The sequence below is a fragment of the Buceros rhinoceros genome, unplaced genomic scaffold (genome assembly GCF_000710305.1).
Source record: "Buceros rhinoceros silvestris isolate BGI_N320 unplaced genomic scaffold, ASM71030v1 scaffold27725, whole genome shotgun sequence".
Classification (NCBI taxonomy): domain Eukaryota; kingdom Metazoa; phylum Chordata; class Aves; order Bucerotiformes; family Bucerotidae; genus Buceros; species Buceros rhinoceros.
The window spans coordinates 1682-23940 of record NW_010412727.1 but is presented as its reverse complement, the minus strand read 5'-3'; the positions used below and the strand labels follow the sequence as shown (position 1 = coordinate 23940).

The 22259-nt window shown below is 38.3% G+C and overlaps 1 protein-coding gene across 4 annotated transcripts in view; it reads right to left on the bottom strand.

Annotated features, from left to right (window-relative positions):
* HERC4 (HECT and RLD domain containing E3 ubiquitin protein ligase 4) overlaps positions 1 to 21872 on the bottom strand; it is a 30620-nt gene extending 8748 nt beyond the window's left edge. For 3 of the 4 annotated variants that reach the window (XM_010136507.1, XM_010136509.1, XM_010136508.1), the window contains exons 1-14: positions 21647 to 21872; positions 18429 to 18588; positions 17243 to 17319; positions 14844 to 15065; positions 13287 to 13378; positions 10702 to 10832; positions 9537 to 9697; positions 9072 to 9148; positions 6934 to 7058; positions 6388 to 6447; positions 5766 to 5877; positions 5270 to 5459; positions 4161 to 4333; positions 2389 to 2505 (exon numbers count right to left, since the gene is read on the bottom strand). In XM_010136507.1, coding sequence (XP_010134809.1) covers positions 2389 to 2505; positions 4161 to 4333; positions 5270 to 5459; positions 5766 to 5877; positions 6388 to 6447; positions 6934 to 7058; positions 9072 to 9148; positions 9537 to 9697; positions 10702 to 10832; positions 13287 to 13378; positions 14844 to 15065; positions 17243 to 17319; positions 18429 to 18588; positions 21647 to 21872 — 1923 coding nt within the window. Of the gene's footprint in view, positions 1 to 2388; positions 2506 to 4160; positions 4334 to 5269; positions 5460 to 5765; positions 5878 to 6387; positions 6448 to 6933; positions 7059 to 9071; positions 9149 to 9536; positions 9698 to 10701; positions 10833 to 13286; positions 13379 to 14843; positions 15066 to 17242; positions 17320 to 17797; positions 17810 to 18428; positions 18589 to 21646 lie in introns of those variants that run through there. The other variant, XM_010136510.1, reaches the window with a different exon arrangement.
* Positions 21873 to 22259: the final 387 nt, after the last annotated feature.

Genomic DNA, 22259 nt, shown 5'->3' with positions numbered 1-22259 from the left:
GTATCACATTTTCTTGGATGCAAAAACTGAAACATTTAAAATGTTTACTTCCATACACTTAATAAATGCCATTTGCTTTTACCTATGTATTTTCATTTTTAAATTACTATAGTATGTCAAATTAAATGCAAAACATTTTTACTGAATAAAAAATTAAAAATACAAAAGAACCCCACCCTTAAAAGTCTCAAAACCATTTGGGTCTATGACAAGATATGAGAAAAGCAAGTGACTCCTGAAATTTGAGATAGATCAATACAGAGACTGGGACTGCGTGGAGACTTCCACAACAGGCTAAATCAACTTTGCTAAGAAAGTAAGTTATCTCTCTGGTGCTATGCTATGCTCCTTATCCTCCACTGAGAGCTAAGTTCACTTCTACCTAGCAGGCAGAAAACAGAAAAAGCATAAGAGGTAATGACAAACTGGGTTTTTTTATATACATATACACACACTCACACATATATACCAGAATGACAAACTGGGTTTTTTTATATACATATACACACACTCACACATATATACCAGACTCAGAAGTCAAACACATAGATGTCCACGGCTCACAGAAAGTAATGACCAGAACACTTTACTTTCTGTACCCCTAATTCCTACAGGAAGCATCAGATTTGAGTATCCCATTTGTCACAGGTAGATTCATGTACTCCTAGTGTATTTACACCACTGTTTATTCCTAATTCGAATGGGTTTTCACAGCTCCTTTAACCTGTATCTTAAGAAAACCTCTTCAACTCAGTAGTCCATTATTTAGTACCTTCAGTATTCCCCACTCATTTCTCTGTTGTTAAAGAAGTTTGTTCTTCCAAGTTTCTCTCTGAGAATACTCTGAATACTTCTTAATCCTCTCTTCTTCTGTGTTTTCCCCTCAACATTTTAATTAAGGAACTGAGCAAACAATTTTGCCTCAAGTTATGACAATAAAAGTTACACTAGCAAAAGAAATCTTGATTCATTATAACTGATTCAATAGGCAAGTGGCGTGTCTTATCATTGTAAAAGCAGAAACTACTGGATACGAAGGCAGGAAAGGGCCCATAAAACAATTTATGAAGGAGATCTGACTAAGGCCATAAAATTTCTTTCAGTCCTCTAATAAATCAAAATAATGCTTTCTGCTGAATTTGAAACTGCACAAATACATGACAAAATAACGATGATGAAAGGGAAATCCAGTATCTAGTATTTTCTCAGTAACATCAAGCTACTGATCAATCTTCCAATTTAATTAACAAATGAGTTTAAGACTTTCATTACAAAGCCATTTCCCAACTTTGATTTTCTCACATTCTGTATTTTCTGATCATGACACGTGCAGTTTAGGTTTGTTTACAACCATTTACAATAGTTGCAAAGGTCAGCTTTTAAATCCCCCCACTTCTGTACCCCTCACCAGCATACCCTTCTCTGTTCCAAAGGTACAACCCCTCTGTAATTTCAAGGCCCCCTTATCCCTAGCTTCTACACCTCAGTTCGTGCACTGCCCCTCTTAGCTACAAACACCAGCCTACATCACACACCAGTTAATTTTTCAGACGAGGCTGGCTGAAACCAACGTCTGTCATGACTGCCAGTGCTGCTCATTCTTTCTTTTTGCTCCCCAGTCTCCCTGCTGCTGTTATTTCACATTGCAATTTTAATTCTTTGGTAAACAGCAACGCTTGCTTTGTATTCATAAAATACAGCAAAAATAGGTCTGCCACGTTCAGGACCTTCCAGGCCCTGCTGCAAAAAATAGTTACATTTATGTGGCCAGAGAATGATAGTAACTTACTCAAGATTCTTTCAAAGCGGGGGTCAAAGAAGTGAGTGACCAAACATTATCCAACTCACTAATTCTCTCCACAGTCATTAAGTTACTCCCACTTACCACTCTTCTGTTTACACATCCAGGAATTAACTATCTCGGTTCTTTCTGCTGTATTCAAAGTAGGAAACTACATTAGCCATCTGTCCCCTGTAACTCCCTATTACACCGCCAGACTTAGTTTTCCAAAACAGTTTCACCTTCCTCATTGACTGCACCAATCTTACATAGTAATGGGGGTTATTCTGCATGTTTTTTACCACTTTCCTAACTTTTTTAACATGCAAGTCTTGAGTGACAGCATTCTAAATTACCTTCTAATTCAGAGATTAAAATGTACTAGCCCTAAGAAAGACACCTTGCAAGAAGCACACCTGTTTGACAATTCTTCCTTAGTTAACACCTGACATGAGTCTGTTCAGCATCGGTAATCTGCGAAGATACGGTTAGGAAAAAAAAAGCACCCATACTTAGAGAATCTGTGGGCTTCTCTAATGGGACAAACCCAAAACAAAACATGGGGGGAAATAAAACACAAAACCCAAATAAAATCCAACACAACTTACCATTCCAAATACCTGCTGCTGGACCCAGTTGACATAGTCATTCCTGATATCTATCAAATCTTGTATCTCATGAATGTAAAATCTGTCATACTGTATAACTTGTCCTCTTTCATTTACCTAAAGAAGTGCAATTAATTTTATTAGCACTTCGTATAACCTTTTTCAAAAGGACATTTTCCATGTTTTTCAAGCATTTGATATGTCAGCCACAGATACCAGCTAAACTGCAGAACAACAGTGCCTACAAGAATGCAAAGTACAACGTTAAAGACATGGATACACACATTAGTCACAATCCCATCAAAGATGCAAAGAAAAATAAGATCAGCTGGCATACTGTACTGCACAATACAGTGCTGCCACTGCGAAACATCGTATGATCTTACAGGAACAGCAGAGAGTATACTCACGTATGCATGTTGTCTCTACAGTATAATTTTAATCTAGATGCATCCCTCTTTCCTAACATACGTTTCTTTTCCCAAGGACTTAAGCACCATAAACTGCCGAAACAGCAAGACCCTCAATTCTGTCTTTAGAACCAGATAATCTAAGCGTACTTTTCTCAGACATCTACCGCACCCCACCCCACGAGACACTGTATCTGTGAAATAGCCCAGATACGTTGCCCCATTTTTCCTCTTACTTTAGTCCACACCAGCTAATTATTAAGACTATACCACTACAGTTGAGCAGCAGGGTAGGTGCAAATTTAACTATTTTACAATGTAGCTACCCATTAGTGAAAGTTGGGTTTAGAAAAAAACAGGAACTTAGGAGAAGAGCCACATCACAGCTCCACAGCTACGCACAAGGCTTTACGATTTTAAGATCCACTTCATGTGGTATGATTTGCAGCTACTGCAACCCTGAGCAGTGACAGAAATTCTAAAGGCAGCAAAATAATAAATTATTATATACCAACAGCTTTCCATATGGGAACCTGTAATGGCATCCTGTACTTCCAACAGAAGACAGTTACTGAACAGTCTTACTCTCATCCTAAATTTGATGGTCTTTGTAACTAGATAAAAGCTGAGCAAACCATAACACACAAATTCCAACTTCCTAAGCAGAATCTTTTCCATTCTTTTGGACACTTGAGGAGGAGGGCTGTTACATACAGCACACAAAGCCCCAAATAGAGTACTTGACCAGCACTTCAAAGAGTGCCTGAAATGCTCTTTTAGTGCATAAACACAAAATGCTATAGGACCAGAATAAACTACAGAGGGAAAAAATATAAGGGGTGGGAGGGGAAACCTCAGCAGCAATTAGATAATACACTGCGATGTACACAGTCTGGTTACTACAAATGATTTGGGCTATTTTTGTTAGAAGTTCATAAATTCATTAGTTTTCTTGAATGAAGTTACAATATTAACCAACTGAATTACAAAAAACCATAAAATAAGTGTCTTGGTAAAATTGTGCAGATCTTTTGTTCAAAATACGGCTTGCTCTTATCTTCCATTTGTGATCTTACTTGCTATCAGGTCAAGCTTAAGAGACCATTCCTTCCAACATAGCCTCACGGAGCAACTGACTGGGTCGGTCTGTATTCCCAAGAAAACAGGTCATTCCATCGCCACGTCAGATTGGAATCCAGAATTCCAATGGTTCACAGGTCCAGATGGAACAACTACATGGATCTCTGTAGATGCAAGTCTAAGTATTTAAAACTCTTTAAGAACTTAACTTCTTTTAACAATTACAGAGATGCTGACAAAACCTAACAGCTAAGTAATTGTTTAAAACGGAAATAAACGTACTCTGTGCAGTATTTCCAGAACTCTGAATGCTGTGTGTAGGAAATTGGTTAGTATTCTTCTTTCAGAAGCTGGAACGCCCATCTTGCACAACTTCAAAAGGTGGACTACAACATCCTTGTAGAGTTCCACTATCTTGAGGAATAACGGAGGTTCAAGTACAGACCACCAATTTTCTGTCAACAAACGGTGAACACATAAACTTAGTACTTGCCACTACAACATAGTTATGCTGTCCTTTTAGCTAAAAAAACATTTAACAGAGCAAGAGCGGTGCAGACTTTTGATCAGCACACTACTCTAATGAAGCCTCTATCCAAAAGCCCTGTTGTTACACACCAACTTGTTGTTCACCCAGAGTACATGACAGTATCACAAAGTAACATTTGACACAAAAACGGAGGGCTCAAACCCTGAAACCTTGACTTAAGCCAACAGTCCTGAAAGCAATGAAAAGCCATGGAAAAGGATCTACAGTTTCAACAAATTATCAGTTTGCTTTTCTGTACAGCAGATGAGCTCTTTACTCTCACCAAAAACTCCTGAAAAACACAACAGATTGGTCACAAGGTGAAAAATACTTGAGGAAGAAGAGAGAACCCTCTCACGGTAAGCCGGTGTAAGGAAGTAGGTTAAAAAAACAGAGCTATTCTAAACCGCCTATCTGCAGACCACATCTTAAGATCAGTGAGAAAAGATGAACTGCTCAAAGCAACAAAACTGGTGCTGCAATCAAAACAAAGACAAATTAACATCTCCTCTGCAACACTTCTGTAAACTGCTTAGAGCTCGTTAGCTGTCCGACCACATAGTTTTTACTTCAAAACGCAAAGACACATATCAAATATGCTGAACTACAGGGTTTAATTCCTCCCAAATGGAATCAGTCTAAGAACTACAATAGCAGATGAATTCCTATGGATGGCCAGTTAACTCACCCAGAAGCAAGGGAAGAGGTGTCTTCTTACACATCAAGCAATGTTAACCCTTAACTTTCTCACTGGGGAATTCTACAGAACTGGTGTTGCTGAGACGGTGTCTCACTGATGGAATTTCTACACATTTTAAGTTGGAGATCCTTAATTTGAACAGTAAAGCATTCAGATTCTTACCAAGAACTTTCAGAGGAGCTTTTTCTAGATTGAGAATAGCTGTTCCAAAAGGAATAGCTAACGTTGTGAAATTGTTTGCATCGCTCATCAGTGGGCATTCTGGCAGAGTGAGATACAGCCTCAAAGCTTCAACATCTGGCAAGGAGCTGGTCAATTTGGGAATGAGGTTCTTTTCCAAACTAGCTGCCACCTACAGCACATCATAAAATTCTGATTATTTTAATGCAATTTCTAATTTAAACAAATGCCCACCTAGATCAATGATCTAGAGAACAATCATCAAGAGTTTACAAAGACCGTGTATTTAATATTAAAGTACAATACGCTGACGTGTCACCTAATTGTCACAAAACAATAGTTTTAGATAATTGCAACTGATATACTGTTGAGTAAATAAAGTCATTAAAAGGGTCAGAGCAAGCATTACAGTAGTATTTCCAGACAGGTGTAACACAGAAAGATAACCCCAAACACAAGGAAAATATCCAGCACAAACCTGTTGTGATATGTGAGTGTGGTCAGGCTGTATTAGTTTGTGAAACAGTAGTCTAGCAGCATTCATATCAACCCCTGAGAATCTAGCACTAGTTTTGTAATGATCATCATTGCTGCAGAAAGAAAAAAAGAAAAAAAAAAGAGAAAAAAGCTGAATCCCGTATTCTCAGTTTCTCAAGAGTTTTTACCATCTTGAATTTTTAGCCCTACTAAGAAATTAAAATGTCAGAGATCACAGCATCAGAATTCCACTTCTTATATGACCTTTAAAGCAACTGAAAAAAAGAAAAATCTTCTCTAACTGCAAGACAATCAAGCCAGCCTGTGCAATATATTCCTCCTGAATTATACACAACCTGTGGCTGAGAAGTAATGAGTTTTGCTGGCTTACACAGTAGCAGCCAGGCAGGGCACGCCTCCAGAGACTGGCAGGAGATGTGCTGAATTTGAGCCAGCTAACAAACCATATGGCAGTGAAGGAGCTGGAAGTTTACACTGTGGGTGTCACAGTAACAGTGAGATAAGGAATACTGGGAAGGTGTTACAGACGGAACAGACACTAGGAAGGCAGCCACCATTCATTCTGTCCACAGGAAGACATGTTTACAAGCCTGGCCACTTACCTCAAAGCCAAAAAGCTCCCATTCAGGCACCCAGCTGAGGAGAACGTTCCATCAATTTCACTGAAATTGTTCATATGAAGTAAGTTACATTGATTTTGTTTTCTTTTTACAAATTAGCATTTGTATTTAATCCCTAATAAATTACACTGTACGAACTGAACAACACTAGATAAAACCTCCTTTCAAGACTTAATGCTTAAGAGAGCTCAAATCAAAGCAAGTCTTGCAATTTGTTTTTAATTTCTTTGCATCCTCCTTTATTCAAGTAGAAGCAATAATCTTTGAGGTGTTCTCACATTCCTTTACAGGTACTGTTATTTTTCAATGTGCAACTAGATATTTAATCTTGTATAATCATCTAAACCATGACAGAGATGACACAGACTAAAGAATCTAACCTGACAAGCATGACAATGAAAGCAAAAGCTTTGCACATGATAAAATCAGTAACTAAAAATAGCTTTGCTATGTATGTACAAAACCCCATTAAAGCCCAATTCATAAGTAAAGTTATGAAAGACAACTTCTTTCCTCAAAACCACTTACTTAGCTATCTCTACAGGAAGTCTTCCAGATGGGAAAGTCAGCAATCTTTGAATAAATGTTTCATTCACAGTCCAGATTTGCTTCAAAAAGTCAGGGTACCTAAAGTCATCTGGTGGCACCGTGTTCTGAATTTTAAAGAAAGCACGAAGAATCAGGCACACAAAATTATTTCTGGAAAAATCAATCCTATGGCTGAGCTCTTCATCTCTTCATTGACTGACAATTTGCCTCCCAGACTATTACTGTGAAATAAACCCAAGAATAAATATTCTGGATTCTAGAAGTTCTGCATTCACTACGGAAGCAAAGCAGACACTAAAGACACGTAGATTAGTGTGTTAATCACACCACAGTTTGTTTAATGGTAAACTCCCTGAACATACAGTACTTTTCTATATGATGAACACTAAAAAAGCTCTAGACAACAGTAGCAAGCACCTCTCCCTAGCCACTACGAGCCACTTTGCTCACTGCCAAGCTGAGAGCGTACAGAAAAGGAGCCATTCACTTTTTCAGACAGCTGCTCTCCCACCCCACTGCCATCACACTCCTCTGAGAATGAATCACGTTTCTCTGGATGTTCACAGCATCATCAGATGAGCTGCATTTTGATGCGCTGCTCATACTGAATGAATTGCAGTAAGACTTCTAATAATAAAGAGGAGCAGAACCAAGCCCATAATTTTGGGTAGGAGGATTGGTTCAAAAAGAGATGGCAAATAGCACCAAAAATAAGGTTAAACTCGTAAAAGGAAACATATTTCTCCTGACGTTGTAGTCTAAGAACGTAGCTGGCTCAATTTAATGATGACTAGCTGTTGTCAAAAATCAGTACTTCTGATGCCATCCTACAGGATCAGGATAAGGAAGCCTCTTGCCTTTCCTTGTGTGCAGCTGAAGTGTCATTTAAATCCACAATGAAACAACTCAGGGAACCGAGAGGTCCAAAAACTAACTTGAGAAAACAGAGATTTTGGCTGAGACCCCTTAACTGGCAAGGACACACAAGTCCCAGAAGTACAGCGTCTGCATAACTTTGAGAGAATTCAATGCAAATTACCGAGCGAAAGAGTACTAGAAGGGATACGTTTGAAGCATCAAAGTTCATCTATTGCTCATACTTTTTGTACAGAACAAGCCACAATGACGGCATTCATACAGTCTCCAGTTCACCTCAATTAGTCAGAATCTACTTCAGTAATTATGAAAATTGCACACAAGAAAGTTTTTAAGAAAGGAGTTAACAGAGAAGTTTTGGGCCTATATTATCAGTAATTTTCCAATCTAAACAAGCTTCTCTCAAATATAGCAATTAGCTACCACGACTCAATCAGAATTAAGAAAAACCCCACACAACAGAAAAATTATTGATTCTGTACAACCAGAACAGTGGGAGCAAAGGGTCACTGCAAGCCTGACCTCTACTGTTTTTCTTGACAACAAACATATTTCCCACTAAAATAATGTTTTCCTTTGTGTCCAAGTTAGTTTTCATCCCTCATACTCAACTCCTGATGCTTCATTAATCTCTATGGCCTAATATCTGCTGGGCTTCATCTTGGTTTCACCCCAACTCATCCTTTAACACCATTTCCTTTCCATCATACTCCCACGCTGTCATTTTTACTGCAAAGTCCTTCTAGTCTTTTTTCCATACTAGCATTTAAACACATCAATTCTTGTCCTTTAAAAACCTAAATTTAAGACTAGCATAAAACTCTATCACATAACAATCCATGTCACCACTGATAATTTTTAGCCAAAAGCTCCACTGGTTTCCTCATCATTGAGGTGTGCTAAAATGTCAGCAAAGCTGCAGTCAGGAGTTACTGAGGAAGACTGGGAAGGGGTGAAGAGTTCAAATATTCAACCACCTTTTCCTTGACCAAAGGCAAGGAAGAGCATGCATCCATCCCTCACAAAGAAAGCTTATGCCAAAAAGCCTCGAGAGCTTACTGAGAGCTAACACTCAGTAACTGGAGTCCTCCAAGTCCTCCAACTGCTGAACTGACTCAGTGTCATGTGTTTCTGCACTGCTCTGACCAACTTCACAGTGTAGTCCAGTACCTTCAACACATCGCAAAAATTAAAATTTATCTTTGACAGACTTTGGAACCAAGATAGAGTTAATTTGTTACCTGTGGATAAAAGTAGTGTGCAAAACTTTGGTCCCCACCAGAGAAAATTCTCTTTACACAGTAACACTCCTCACTGCCTGCAACAGGAATAAAAAACAGGCAACCACGAAAATGTGAGTTCGAGAAATTAAGTCGCTGCAATCGACACTCAGTTAGAAAAAGGTTCCTTCATTACATAAACTTGCTGAAGCAGATCTTTGCAACACGATAGTTAAGACTACCTTTAACTCAGGTAAACACTAACAGCTCCAAGTTTTACTCCTAGTGCTAACAAAGGACCTAACCCAAAAGCACAAATAAGGCTGTATTTCCTAGAGCAGAAGTGGATTTGGGGAACAGAGCACAGAGAAAACAAACAGTTTGGAAGAAAGTGATTACAGCCCACATTTAGTTTAAATCTCAACATCTGTAAGACACCATGAAGGAACAGGAACTCCAGAAGTACACATGCCAGCTGCTGCTTACCTGTACTTATCGGGCATTGAGCACTGTAAGGAAGCCAGTTTCCTTTCACCGTGAAGGGGCTTTTCCTATTACTGGTTGTTCCTGTACCTAATTGCCCATTACCTCCGAGTCCAAAAGAATAAATTCTTCCAGATGAAGGAACAAATGCAGTAGTGTGCTGCCTAGGGCAAACAAAATTCAGTAACAAAAACCTAAGCATTGTAACATGTTTTGTGCAGACTCGTCTAAGAATTGTGTTAAACACGACCTTAAAGGTCCCAATAGCATCAAACATTTCACTCGTCTAATGGCAACACCCCACCACTGGCAATACTCCATTTTCAAGAAAAAGTTCACAGAACGGAGATGCCAGGTTCTGCCTTGAAAGCCTGCTTAGCTACCCCCTGACCTTCAGAGCAGATCTCTAAACATTCAGAAATCTGAAGTTTCTACCAGATTAGCCGTATCTCCTTTCCCCTCCCACCCTTCTCAACTCTAGATGCCCTCTCTCCTATCATGACCCTGGGAAGAACCAGTATTGAAATTATGTAAACTGTCAGGCAGGGATGTGTCCACTCAGTGTCAATCGAACTGCTAGGAAGATAGCTTTCATTTACCTATTCTTTAACACAAACACAGAGTGTGTCCATCTCTTAAAAAAATTATGTTACCGCCCTCAAAATTTGTCTTTGCAGGAAGCAGTTGTTTGGACAGAGCGTTTTCATGTGTGCTGGGAGTTTTCTAAGTTCGTGGGTGCTATTATAATATATACAATAACACCCCGCTACGAACTGAAGTGCCATACAGTATTATAGGTATTTCACAAAACCAGTAATGTCTCCAAATTTCACTTATCTTCAGTGATGCCCATGTTTCCCCCTAAACACACTTGTTCTTTAATAGGAAAATATAAAGTGACAGCAATAAACACCACCTTCACTCTTCACACTGATTATGTGAGCTTTTGGGTTAGAAAATCAGAGCCTCGCAAATAGTGAAACTTCCTTTAGTTCTTCTGCTGAATGTTTTTAAAATCCCAGTAAAGTCTCTAAATACCTTTAGTTAGAGACCATCTTGTCTTTTCCTAACCAAAGGGCAAGAAAAACAAGCACTGCAACATATACGAAGCTTTACACAAAACAAGCTACCTATAAGATTCATAGTGCTAGCACAGAATAGATCTTACCTGCCGCAAGTGATTTGTGTGACAACGCTTCCCATCAGTTCAAAAACTTTCCTTGGGTTTACCTCATGGCTGGTGGAGTTATGACCCAACTGCCCATAGCCTCCAGCTCCAAATGTAAAAACCCCACCTTCCTAAACAAATAAATTATTTGCATTAAGATGACAGCATATCTCAGGAAAAGAAACTTAACCGAAATCGAAGCTGAATAAATCTCCTTGGCTGACGATTTTGGAATTGTGGGGAAAGGAGAGAAAAAAACCCACATGCACATGAGGGTGTTCAGACACAAAAGGGTCACAAGTTAATTGCAGTTATGAAAACCTGGCACAGCTATCAAGTATTACCTTACTTGTGGTAAATCATGTTCTTGCCATTTCCACATTACTGTACAATAGTCTTACCATTAATTTTTGTCATTAATAGACACTAATCCTTGTTATTGCTCTTTTCCAGTTTTCTTCATGAACTACAAGATTATAGAAACCTGCACTATTAAAAAAGTGTACTTTGCCTTTTAAATTCTGAACAGAAATTTTAAAGCAGCTACCAAATAGGAAGTTGCCCCCCTCAGGCAGATGATGCAGAGTATGACTGAAACAGACAGCTTCATTATTTGAAAGCATAAGAAACCAGGAAGTTTCAACTTTGTTGTAAGGCAAGTAGTTTTTTAAAAGCATTTTTGATTAATTTAATCCAGAAATTAACCAAAAACTTGAACGAAAGAGCACTAAATCAGAAACATTTTCAGAAGTTATACAACTTACCTTACAACAACTTTGAAACTTTCCACTTTCAAATGCTTTAAAACTGTAAAGCTGTTTCTTTTAATTCTACTGTGCATCAGGCTGGACCTCTGCTGGGAATCATCATTAAAATGGCAGCGTTCACTGAGAAAAACCAGCCGCCTCATGCACTGAATCAGGATAACAAACAGTGGCAGGTCTTTGGAATTACAGGAGGACTTTAGGAATGTTCACACACAAACACTGGACTGTCTACAAAAGAGAGAAATCAAGCCCCCTCACTCTGCAAGGCCTATCACGCAAGGGGAAAAGGAGCTATACAAACAGGTGACGTAAATCATTTGTAGAGACATTTACAGTAATTCAGAATCTTGAACGAGTCCATCTGAAGTTAACTTCTACACATTAGAAAGGGAAAAACATTTACAATGCAAGTTTTCTGTACACTCGGTATTGCCCTAACCTCGTACAATACATCAGTATCAAGTGCAGGACTACGAAGTTGCCGTATCTTTTTCAGTCAAAACAAGACAATATTTTAGGACAAAAAGCTATTGTTTGTGAACAGCCTTACCCTTTCACAGTAGAAAAGTAACCATGTATAAGCAAGATGTATGACCCCCTAAGTGGCAGATGGTATTTTTTCAAATCAACTTTTAACTTGTTTCAGTGTAAAGATTCAAACTAACACATTAAAAAATCCCACGCATTTTCCAAAACACAGATTTTTTTTCCTCCTGAAGACACAAAACATTTTTTAAAAAGTTACTTTCAAAATTCTAATGCCTTCTGCAACAATATTCTGAATTCAACAAATTCAGACATGAAATGGATTAGTCACTTGCCAAAATCTTGATCAGACAAAATTGTTTTCTACTACCATTAGTAGTAAGCTCAAAATAGTCTGTAAATTCATACATTTTAATAAGCGTGATGAACACAGGAAACATCAAAATGTTAAATCACGCTGATTTACACCTAAATGATCAATAATCAAAACACAGAAAGGCAAGTATGGGAGTGAATCATTTAAAGTAAGACACAGATGTATTGTTTTACCCACCAGAAAATAAAAGTACTTATCATCACTTGATGCTCGAAACCACTATTCATCACCAAAATGAATGTAAGAAAGAGCACTAGCCCTATACATTGTACATTGCTCCTGGAAGTTTCCAAGTAAGGTTAGAAGTGTAAAAATACGATTCCAGATAATGCATTTAGCCAATAATTATGTATCAGGCAATTTGACACATTTCAGCTTTCTATTTTAATCAGTTCCTACCTCTCTGTATGAGCATGCCTCAAGGACACAGAACACACGCTTTTTTTTCCAAATCAGCCTTGAAACACATGACCAACCTTGCACAGAGCAGAAATTCACTACGAAAATTTTAAACAACCATACAGACCAATGCCTCCAGCACTTCATTTCAACTCACAGTTAACCTGGTCTGATCAGTGATCACAGCAATGCTAGAGGCCGTGCAGGCAGAAAACAGCTCATCTCTTCAGGATACACTAATGGAAATTTCAATACCTCCATTATTTTAATAATGCAACATGCACCGTTATATAAAAAACGCTGTATTTTGTGTGCTCCATTTCACCAAATCTGACAAAAATTCAAAACTACCGAGAGATTTCTTTTATTTCCAAGGTTTTGGGGGTTTTTTTCCAAATATTTAACCATTCTTTAGAGTGTTTCTGCAATTCCACCTAAAAACTTCGAAGCAAGTTTATGCAGAATTTTGTTCTATTTCTTCCTATTCAGGTAGCATTTTTTCTTGAAAACATTAAAAAAAAAAAATCAAATCATAAACATATCTTTAAATACCATACCTTCGTAAGGGCAGCAGTATGATCTTCTCCACAACATATATGAACAACCTTCTGAGTTCTCAGTGACTTCAGCAGTGTAGGAACATACCTGTCTGGAAGGTTTAATACAGCAGCAGATGGCTTATTTTGAAATAAGTATCAGAAAACAAATAACTTTGCTCACGTAGTTCCAGTCAAATGAGCACTTTAACCTGTTAGCGTAATGCAGTCACTGTGCCTTTATGTGTCTTGGCGATGGATTATTACGGAAAAACAGAAAGACTACTACACGGATATGCCTTGTAGGAAATAGTCTCATTTTCCCTAGCACAGGATCATACATCTATGCATAAATCATGAAATATGGAAGAGTAAATTAGACCTGCCACTGACCAGGAGAAAACAAATGAGAGAGTTGTTTTGAGTTGGCTATGTGCTTCATGGTTTTAAAGTGCTCCTAGAAATTGGAATCAGTTGATCACAGTTTAATACCACTAAATGTGTAACAGAATGGAACACTGAATAATTAGGAAGCACAACTAACTCCTCTCCCTCATCAGAACAAATCAGCCTTGTCATCCAGCTGCACAGACGATTTTCTTAAATGTTAATGCTAATGTCTTAAAATCTGTCAGGTATGCTAAGATGCCTGGAAGGTGCCCTATCAAGACATAAAACAGGGACTTTCCTGAGAAGTGATGCTATATAAAAGAGCGGGGTCATACATTTTTCCACAGACTACGTAGAAGCAACTGAAGTCTCCCATGAAAACTTCATTTCTGAGAATAACATGTAATTTTCTTATTACACAAGTGTGACCAGATTTAAAGTATTAATTTAGATATGCTTTTTAACTACACCACCAAATGAATTTTCTCATTTTAAATGAACCAGCGAGAAAATATGAATTCGTGACACTAGCTATAGTTCTACACTACACTGTGGATTAACAGGAACCTGATAGCATATACTCCCATCTTGGAGCCCTGCACATGGATAACGTGCACGTAGTATAATACATCTAACAAAGACAATTTTTTGTCTAACCTAATGACTTGATGAAATTAACAAGTATCAGCGCCCTAGTAAAGGAAATTTTGGAAATAGTTAGGTGGAAATTGCGAATGACTATCAACAGTGGCCTGAGAAAGGCAGACAGCCACATGGCCTTAGAGCAATGAAGACCCCTTACATCCGCCTACTAAGGACAACCAAGTAGTTTTGATAGACTACTGGTTTTGTCAAGCAATTTCATCTACCTAAAATTCAGGTCAAACTGTAACTATGGCACAGCATCTTAATTCAATCCCGTTCAGAAAGTTTACGTCACAGGAAAATCTAGAACAGGGAAACAGAACAAGGCAAGCAGGCTAGAATTTCAACATAACACCGTAAGACTTTTCACTACGACACGGTCAAGAAAAAAATTATGTCTTCCTTATGCAACCTCACATGACATGAGCGCTCTCCAGCAATATCCAACAGAGGTTTGCTCTGTCTGCTCCTTTTCTAGGAGTACCTTCTTTAGATTCACAAAGACCTTCAGCATGACACTTTACCAAGGTAGTATTTACTTACCATTATCATCGTTAAGACCCAGCTGCCCAAATTTGTTGCGGCCCCATCCAAAAATGGCTCCAGAAAGAGTTAGTACAAAACTATGAGCTCCTCCTGCTGCGATCTGTGCAAAAGGGATTCCCAGCAGAGATTTAATCACATGCGGCGAGTTTTGTTTTTTGTACTCGTAACCCAAGCCCAGCTGGCCATACTTATTTTGTCCCCAGGAAAACACTTCACTTCCTGTTTAAAGGAGAAAAAACAAACACCAAGAAATACAATCAATATAGCTTAATTATATAAAGTTTACTTACAGTAAGAAAAGCTAGAAGTTAGGTACTCTGCAAATATTTTTGAGTTTGAAAACGCAAACAAATCACTGTCTCCTGAAGGTAAGTGTTCTCATGTAAGGTGCAGACACAATGCAAATATTAATCAGACTGAAAGTATATAAATCACACTCAAAAAAGCTCTTAACATTCCTGTTTCAACAGTGTTAGAGAAGTTGAGTTTGGTTACTACAATGCAAGATGCTGTTCCACTGGCAATTCCACTACCACATGGATTTTTATGCCGAGGTCTCGCTGAAGTTGCATACTGGACATGCAAAAATTTCCAGTTTCCAATCACAAGCCTCATTTAAGCTTTTATATGGTAACATACTTAATGTTCACATAGAATTTAAGTGACACGTATTTTAAATCTTGAAATATTGTATTAATGATATGATCAAAGCACAAAGTTTATAAATTGACATTTGATGCTTCGTAAAGAAAAAATATTTGAAGAATCACAAATCAGAGAGCTATTTATGTTAAGATTGCCTTCAAAACACAATGTTCTACTGAACAGCCAAGGATTTGCCAAGGTATTTACTTTCCTCAAGATCAACACCTAATCACAAAGGTATTTTGTTTTTGCTGATGCGATACATTTCAAGCACCACTTTTATATAAAACAATCTTCCTAACGCCAAAGAAATCCTATACTAATCATTTATTATCACAAGAACTAATCCACCTGACCAATATCCCATATACAGATCTAAAAATACTATGACAGCTCCTCTCAAAATGCCCGATTCATGTAATTTCATCCGATTTTCCTCCCCATGTGGGTTTATTTTTAAGGCTATAACCTTGCTACATGGCAAGTATTTCTGCAGGTTGCCCTACAACCAGAAAAAACCAAGCCAACAAAACCTCACCATTTACAATGCGCGTGAAGAACAGAAACAGAGAGCTGCAAATCCATGAACTGGCAACAGAACAGTGATGTTACACGTCAAGTTTGTAACTACTGAAACAACTAAGTGAATTTTAAATTACAAACTTCTGTTCTATTCTTGCACTTTTGACCAATACAACACTTAACAGCACAGTTCTGATACTCCCCACATTCTACTGCTGATCGCAACCCAGGTAGAGGGTTATTTGTAAATCTCTGCCTGCCTGTCCTGAAAACAAAGGAATCCCCCTAGCTTACAACAGCAAAGACACCTAGGAATACGTAAGGGCACAGAAAACATTCAATATGAGCCCGTGAAAAGTTACATGCAGAATCGAGGCACATATAGTCAGTATAAAATATAATATTTAAAGAAGAGAGAAAAAAAAAAACCCTCAGTCAACATACAGGTAACACCTCCCTCCCTACAGCTTATTTAGTTCATATTTTAACTACACATTGTTAAGAAACACTGCCAATCTTCCTGGAATTTCTGTTCTGAGTTTCTAAGTTTCCATTAATGCTGTCCAAGCCACTTCTTCCAAATGGAAGCTTTGGCAACAAGTCTCCTCCTAAACCAAACAAACGAGCGGCCAATTTAAATTCATATTCACCTTCTGGAGAGCTACACTAACCAGACGTGCAATACTCTTACACAAGTGAGGCCAACAAAGTTCTCACAGCCCCAGCAAAGGTTTGAAGACAGGCATTTGAACCTTCCAAAAGGTGTGCTATAATATGACAGGACACTTGAACTATAGAAGCACCAACGAAACAAGCTTTGCATCAGGAACGTAGACAAGCAAGTCGTTGCCTGGAAGGCTCAGTAACTTGAAGTTACAGGTTAACATCGACTAGTGACAAAGCAGCGTGCTAGCAGGATGAAAAAGAAATGGCATCAAGAAAAGGAGAGAAACAAAAAACTGAATTTAAAAAGGAAGTTACATGAAAGCAAGATGATAAAAAGCAAAAAAGCACTAAAAAAAGCGTAACATAGTGTTTGTACATTTATTTCTTAAATTCAAGCTCCCATCATTGAACTACACCTCCCCTACCAAACAGAAATCCCATCTGTTAAGTGGTAGCATGTTTTTAAAAAAATTTTTTTTTTTTTTTTACAAAAGACGAATGTTGAAACCTTTAGAATTACCTGGTTAAAAATTTACACAAAACTTCAGAAGAATTTGGCTTACCTTTTGAGAGTGCTAGCGAGTGATAATAACCACAAGCAACTTGAACAATTTGGATCTCTGATAAGCTTTTAATATTTCTATCGGGGTAAGAAAACAGAAAAACAATTAAGCTCTAGGTGATGGTACAGAAGTATAAAGTCATGCCAAAGGGTAACACACAAAGAGCAAATCCTTTTCACTGAAGTATATATGAAACTAAGCTGAATATCCTCACTTTAATTAGAAGCTATTTAGTGAAGTCTTAAGTCACAGATTCATAGACAGCTCTGGGTTGGAAGGGATGTTGAAGACCATCTCGTTCTAAGCCCCTGCCATGGGCAGGGACACCTTCCACTAGACCAGGCTGCTCAAAGTCAAAACTGCTTCTTTTCTAACACTTTCAAGGACAGGTTCTGCCTTATTTTCAAATTAATAAAGTCAGTAAAAGACCATAACGAAGAACTAGGGAGGTTCACGTGCTAAGGAGGAGAAGTCACACAGCTGAACAGAGGAAATGAATACGGATGCAAGAAGGAAAATCTTACTTTCTAGTTTCCAAAAGAAAAAAGGTTTTACAATCTTCATCATATCAATATTACATATAAAAACTGACTGACTTTCTGTCAAAATTTGAACTCTCAGCTTTTCATCTTTAGTGGATCATAGTAAAAACTGGACTTCAGCTAGCTGGAATGCTCACAGCATTCTGCAGACAAACAAGTGAATCTGGCTAGCATTCGTTTTTATAACTAGAAGATGCCTTATTTGATTACAGTTAAAAAACTCTGAGGTGAAAACTGAAGTACAAAGATCAGATAGCAAATGCACCTGCTTCAAACATACTCCCACAACTGGCTTTCAAAATTTAACATTCTACTCCTCTAACTTTCTTAAACAGCAGTTATCAGTTGCCATTTACATTCTTAAAATACCCATCCTACTTTTCCAACATAACTCTCATTCTTAGTAGATGACTATAAATAAAAAGAAAAAAACCAACAAACCCAACAAATCGAAACAAGTAAACCCATAACACGCTTCTTACATAAGCTGACTTTCGAAGAAACTGTTTATAGCAGGCAAGTGCCATAGCTAAAATACACTTTCTAACGTGTGTTTTTAACTGTAAGAGCAGAATAGTTTAACCAATGTGATTTAAGCATATTTTCTTAAAAAAATAACTTATTATACACTGATTATGTTTAACCTGGGCACTCTGATGCATTCCTCTGTTCCTGGTAAGCCAAGCTGTCCATCAGTAGCCAGACCCCAAGCATACACCTGACCCTTGTCATTTAATGCAAGAGTGTGGGCTTCTCCACATGATACAGCTACAATATTTTGGGCATCCAGCGCACCAACATGCTCTAAAAAAAAAAAAAAAAAAAAAAGGGTTATTTTTTAAAAAAAAAAACACCAAAAAACAAGTTTTTATCATTTTTTTGGGCAGCCGGCGCCCCAAAATGCTCTAAAAAAAAAAAAAAAAAAAAAGGTTAGTTATTTAAAAAAAAAGCTACTAACAAGCTAGTTTTGATCAGGACAGGGACAGTTACACTCAGCACTAAGGTATCAGTGGAAATGACACAGCAGTCAGGCCGGAAGTCTGTCAAAACAGCTTTTGTTTAAAATTATACCCATGCTATTCTAGAAGTAAGTTAAACTTGACAGCCCAAAGTAACCAACCAACAACTGTATCTGGAGCAACACACAGAAGTGCACAGAACCCACAGCTTGACTGTAATGGTTCCTTCTAATCTTGCCATCTGAAAATGAGTGCAGAAACTCAATTAACATTAAGGTCAAATAGATTACTGGCAAATGACTACACGCGTAGAACATTATGTAAGAGGAAAACATTGCACCACAGCAAATTAAATTCACCTATTCGTTATTAACAAAAAAGCTTGCAAAACGAGGCAGGGCAAACTAAAGACCAAAGCTATCGATTCTGCAATGAGCTACACAATGTCCTCTTTACAATGCAAAAATACTGTAGAAACAGATCCTGAAGAGTAATTTTTCTAGATATACAGTGCATGCCTCTGAAAACAAACACTAAAATATGTCACTTTTTTTCCAGCAGCCTGCATCAGTACCCTCGGAAACAGGTACACTTGGAAAAACTGGAAGTTTGTTTTCATGCTTATGATTTCTGATCAGATGTCTCACAGTTTCATTTCAGCAACAGTAAAGTTGGAGAAGTATCATCGGGGCCTGCCACTAAGGCTGCAATTTTCAACAGTCCTCTTCAGTAAGAGCCTGCTTGGATGTTTTATGCCCAGTTTTCAAACACATAAAAATCTCTTCCTGCCAAAGAATGGCACACCACTGGAAAACCCAGTGTACCATCCCTGTAACACATACTGTAACCACAGCCTAGTGCAGCCCCGGGCCATTTCAAAACAGCAGCTAACAGCACCTGCAACCTGACAGGCACTCAGTTTCCAAAATAAAGCCACATGGGCAGCCGACCTAAGCCCACGTTTTTAAACAGCTGGTCTCATTCAGGAGGTTACCAACCCAGTTCAGCCCATTATGGCCTTCACAGCTCTGTCACTGGGAGAGGTCATGTCAGCAGCCTCCAGTCCAGGCAACCGCATGCAGATCAGCTCAGACTACCGTCACCAGTTGCCTAACCAGCCAGGCTGACTTTGCCTAATACAGGTTAAAGAACATTCACACAACCCCTATGGCAAGCAGAGCTCCGTGGGGAGGAAAGAGAGAAGGCGTAACTAAAGACTGCCGCTGGTGATACAGAGGAGGCGAAAACATGCAGTCAGCAACAAAATTATCTTCAGTCACCAGAAATCCATTGAAGAGAGCATCTGTCCATTCGTAAAATATACTGAGCTGCTTTAGGCAGCACAAGTAAAGTTATCCCAATACACTGACTTCACATTAGAATATTCAACAGTATTACCAGTAACCCCTAGACGAAAGAAATATTTGGGTGGACATTACAACGCTCATGACTGCCGTCTTTGAGCATGTTAAAAAAAAAAAAAGACTGATAGTAGGCATTCGTCCATTGCCTGTGGAAGCTCATACAAGGCTGGTTTAAAAAAAACCACCAATATTAAAAGTCATCTATTTTTGGTGTAACTTTTAGATTTAAAAGACAATTCAGCATAATTTTCAAAGTGGGTAACAAGTATTCAGAGTAAGTCTCACAAGCTGAGTTTCTATTCATGTTCATGAAGCAGATGTTTGCACAGGATTAAAGTTTATCAGTTTTAATATCCATTTGCTGTTTCCCAACAGAAGTCCAAATTACTTTTAAACAATTCAGCATAATTTTCAAAGTGGGTAACAAGTATTCAGAGTAAGTCTCACAAGCTGAGTTTCTATTCATGTTCATGAAGCAGATGTTTGCACAGGATTAAAGTTTATCAGTTTTAATATCCATTTGCTGTTTCCCAACAGAAGTCCAAATTACTTTTAAAAAGTTACACATCAACTACGCAAAAAAAAAAATCTTTACTTGGCACAAAATCTGAAGCTCTGAAACAAGGAGAACTAATAAAAAACTGCCTAACACCTTATTCCATTTGAAATATTTGTATCAATTACTGTGCCAAGTAACCTGTAAAACTGCTATAGCGGTGATTAGAATAAACTCTCACAAAGCCTTTTCAGTTTGCGTACGCTATGCTGTAAGTACTGTCAGAAGCGCCGCTCCACATCACCCAGCAGCACACAGCTCTGACTCACAGGCACAGCTCTGAAGGGAGCCCATGTGCGCACTCCTCTGCAGTCCCTGCAAGATGTTTACCCGCTCTGCTACAGAGCTGCGCTAGCAGAAGGCAGAAACACGCGTGTCACACAGATAAGAAAAAAGCCCAAAGAACTTTTACACTGCGAACTTTAGGCTTTTCCAAATCCTCTTCCTGTAGCGCTGCATATGCTGAAAAGTCTGCTATCAAAAGTTTTATTTTTAGTTCTTAAAAAAGAAAATTAAGAACATTGCTTTAATCAGACCTATTCTACATCATAAAACACGAAGAGTGTCTCTCAACTATGGTCCCCCAAATATTCCTACCATATTGCAGTAGCCAATCCCAAACATACTGTACAATGCTAACCCATGTACCTCCCCTTGAGATGAGGAACAGCCACTGAGTCTCCCACAGCCTTAGGTAAGTGATTCCATGCTAGAAATAAAAAAAAGCAGCACTGTCCAGCTGCACAGCAAAAATAGGGGGGAACAGCCACATTTCACAATTCGTTGCTTCCAACTGTTGCAAGATGCACTTCAAGCAAAGGAATGCTTTTCAAGGTAAAATTATACCCATTCTTGGAAGAACTACTGTGCGTACAATTCAGCACATGGACATTGGCAATCTTGGGTTTGACACAGCATAATCAAACAAACAAACAAACACACAATTACACACACTCTCCACAATTCATTACTTCTAAACTTACCGGGCCTTTTCCTGGCTTTTTCATGTCCTAGTTGTCCTAGATCATTGCACCCACATGTATAAACAGTCCCATCATCCAGGACAAAAACGGTGTGTCTCAGTCCACATCCGACATCTCTGACCCTTTTATTTAAGAAAAAGTCACTTTTTCTGGGTTCTAAAACAACCTCTTCATCAATTCCACCCAACCCAAGCTGTCCAAAAGATGCATTTCCCCAACACAACATGTTTACGCTGCTGCTCTTTATCACAGAGATCTTCCAACTTCACTCTTCTAGAATATCTCTTCTGTGTAGCTGTTAAAAAAAGAAAAAAAGGAAAATATATAGTTTTTCAGCATCATCCCTAACATTTATGTTATCTTCTATACAGCATGTAACCCACAAGCTCATTTTCTATATACCCGTATCTTGAAACACTGAGCAATTTGCGTGTGATTTACTTTCCTGGACAGTATTTTCACTAACTCTGCAGTAAAATGCTTTCCTTCCCATTTCGCATACAACTTTAAAGATGTGCACGTCCTTGGTTTTATAAAACCGTTAAAACGTTTAAAACGTTGTTCAAAAAACCTGAAATATCATTCTCTGTAAAACTTCTCTAATCCCTAATTC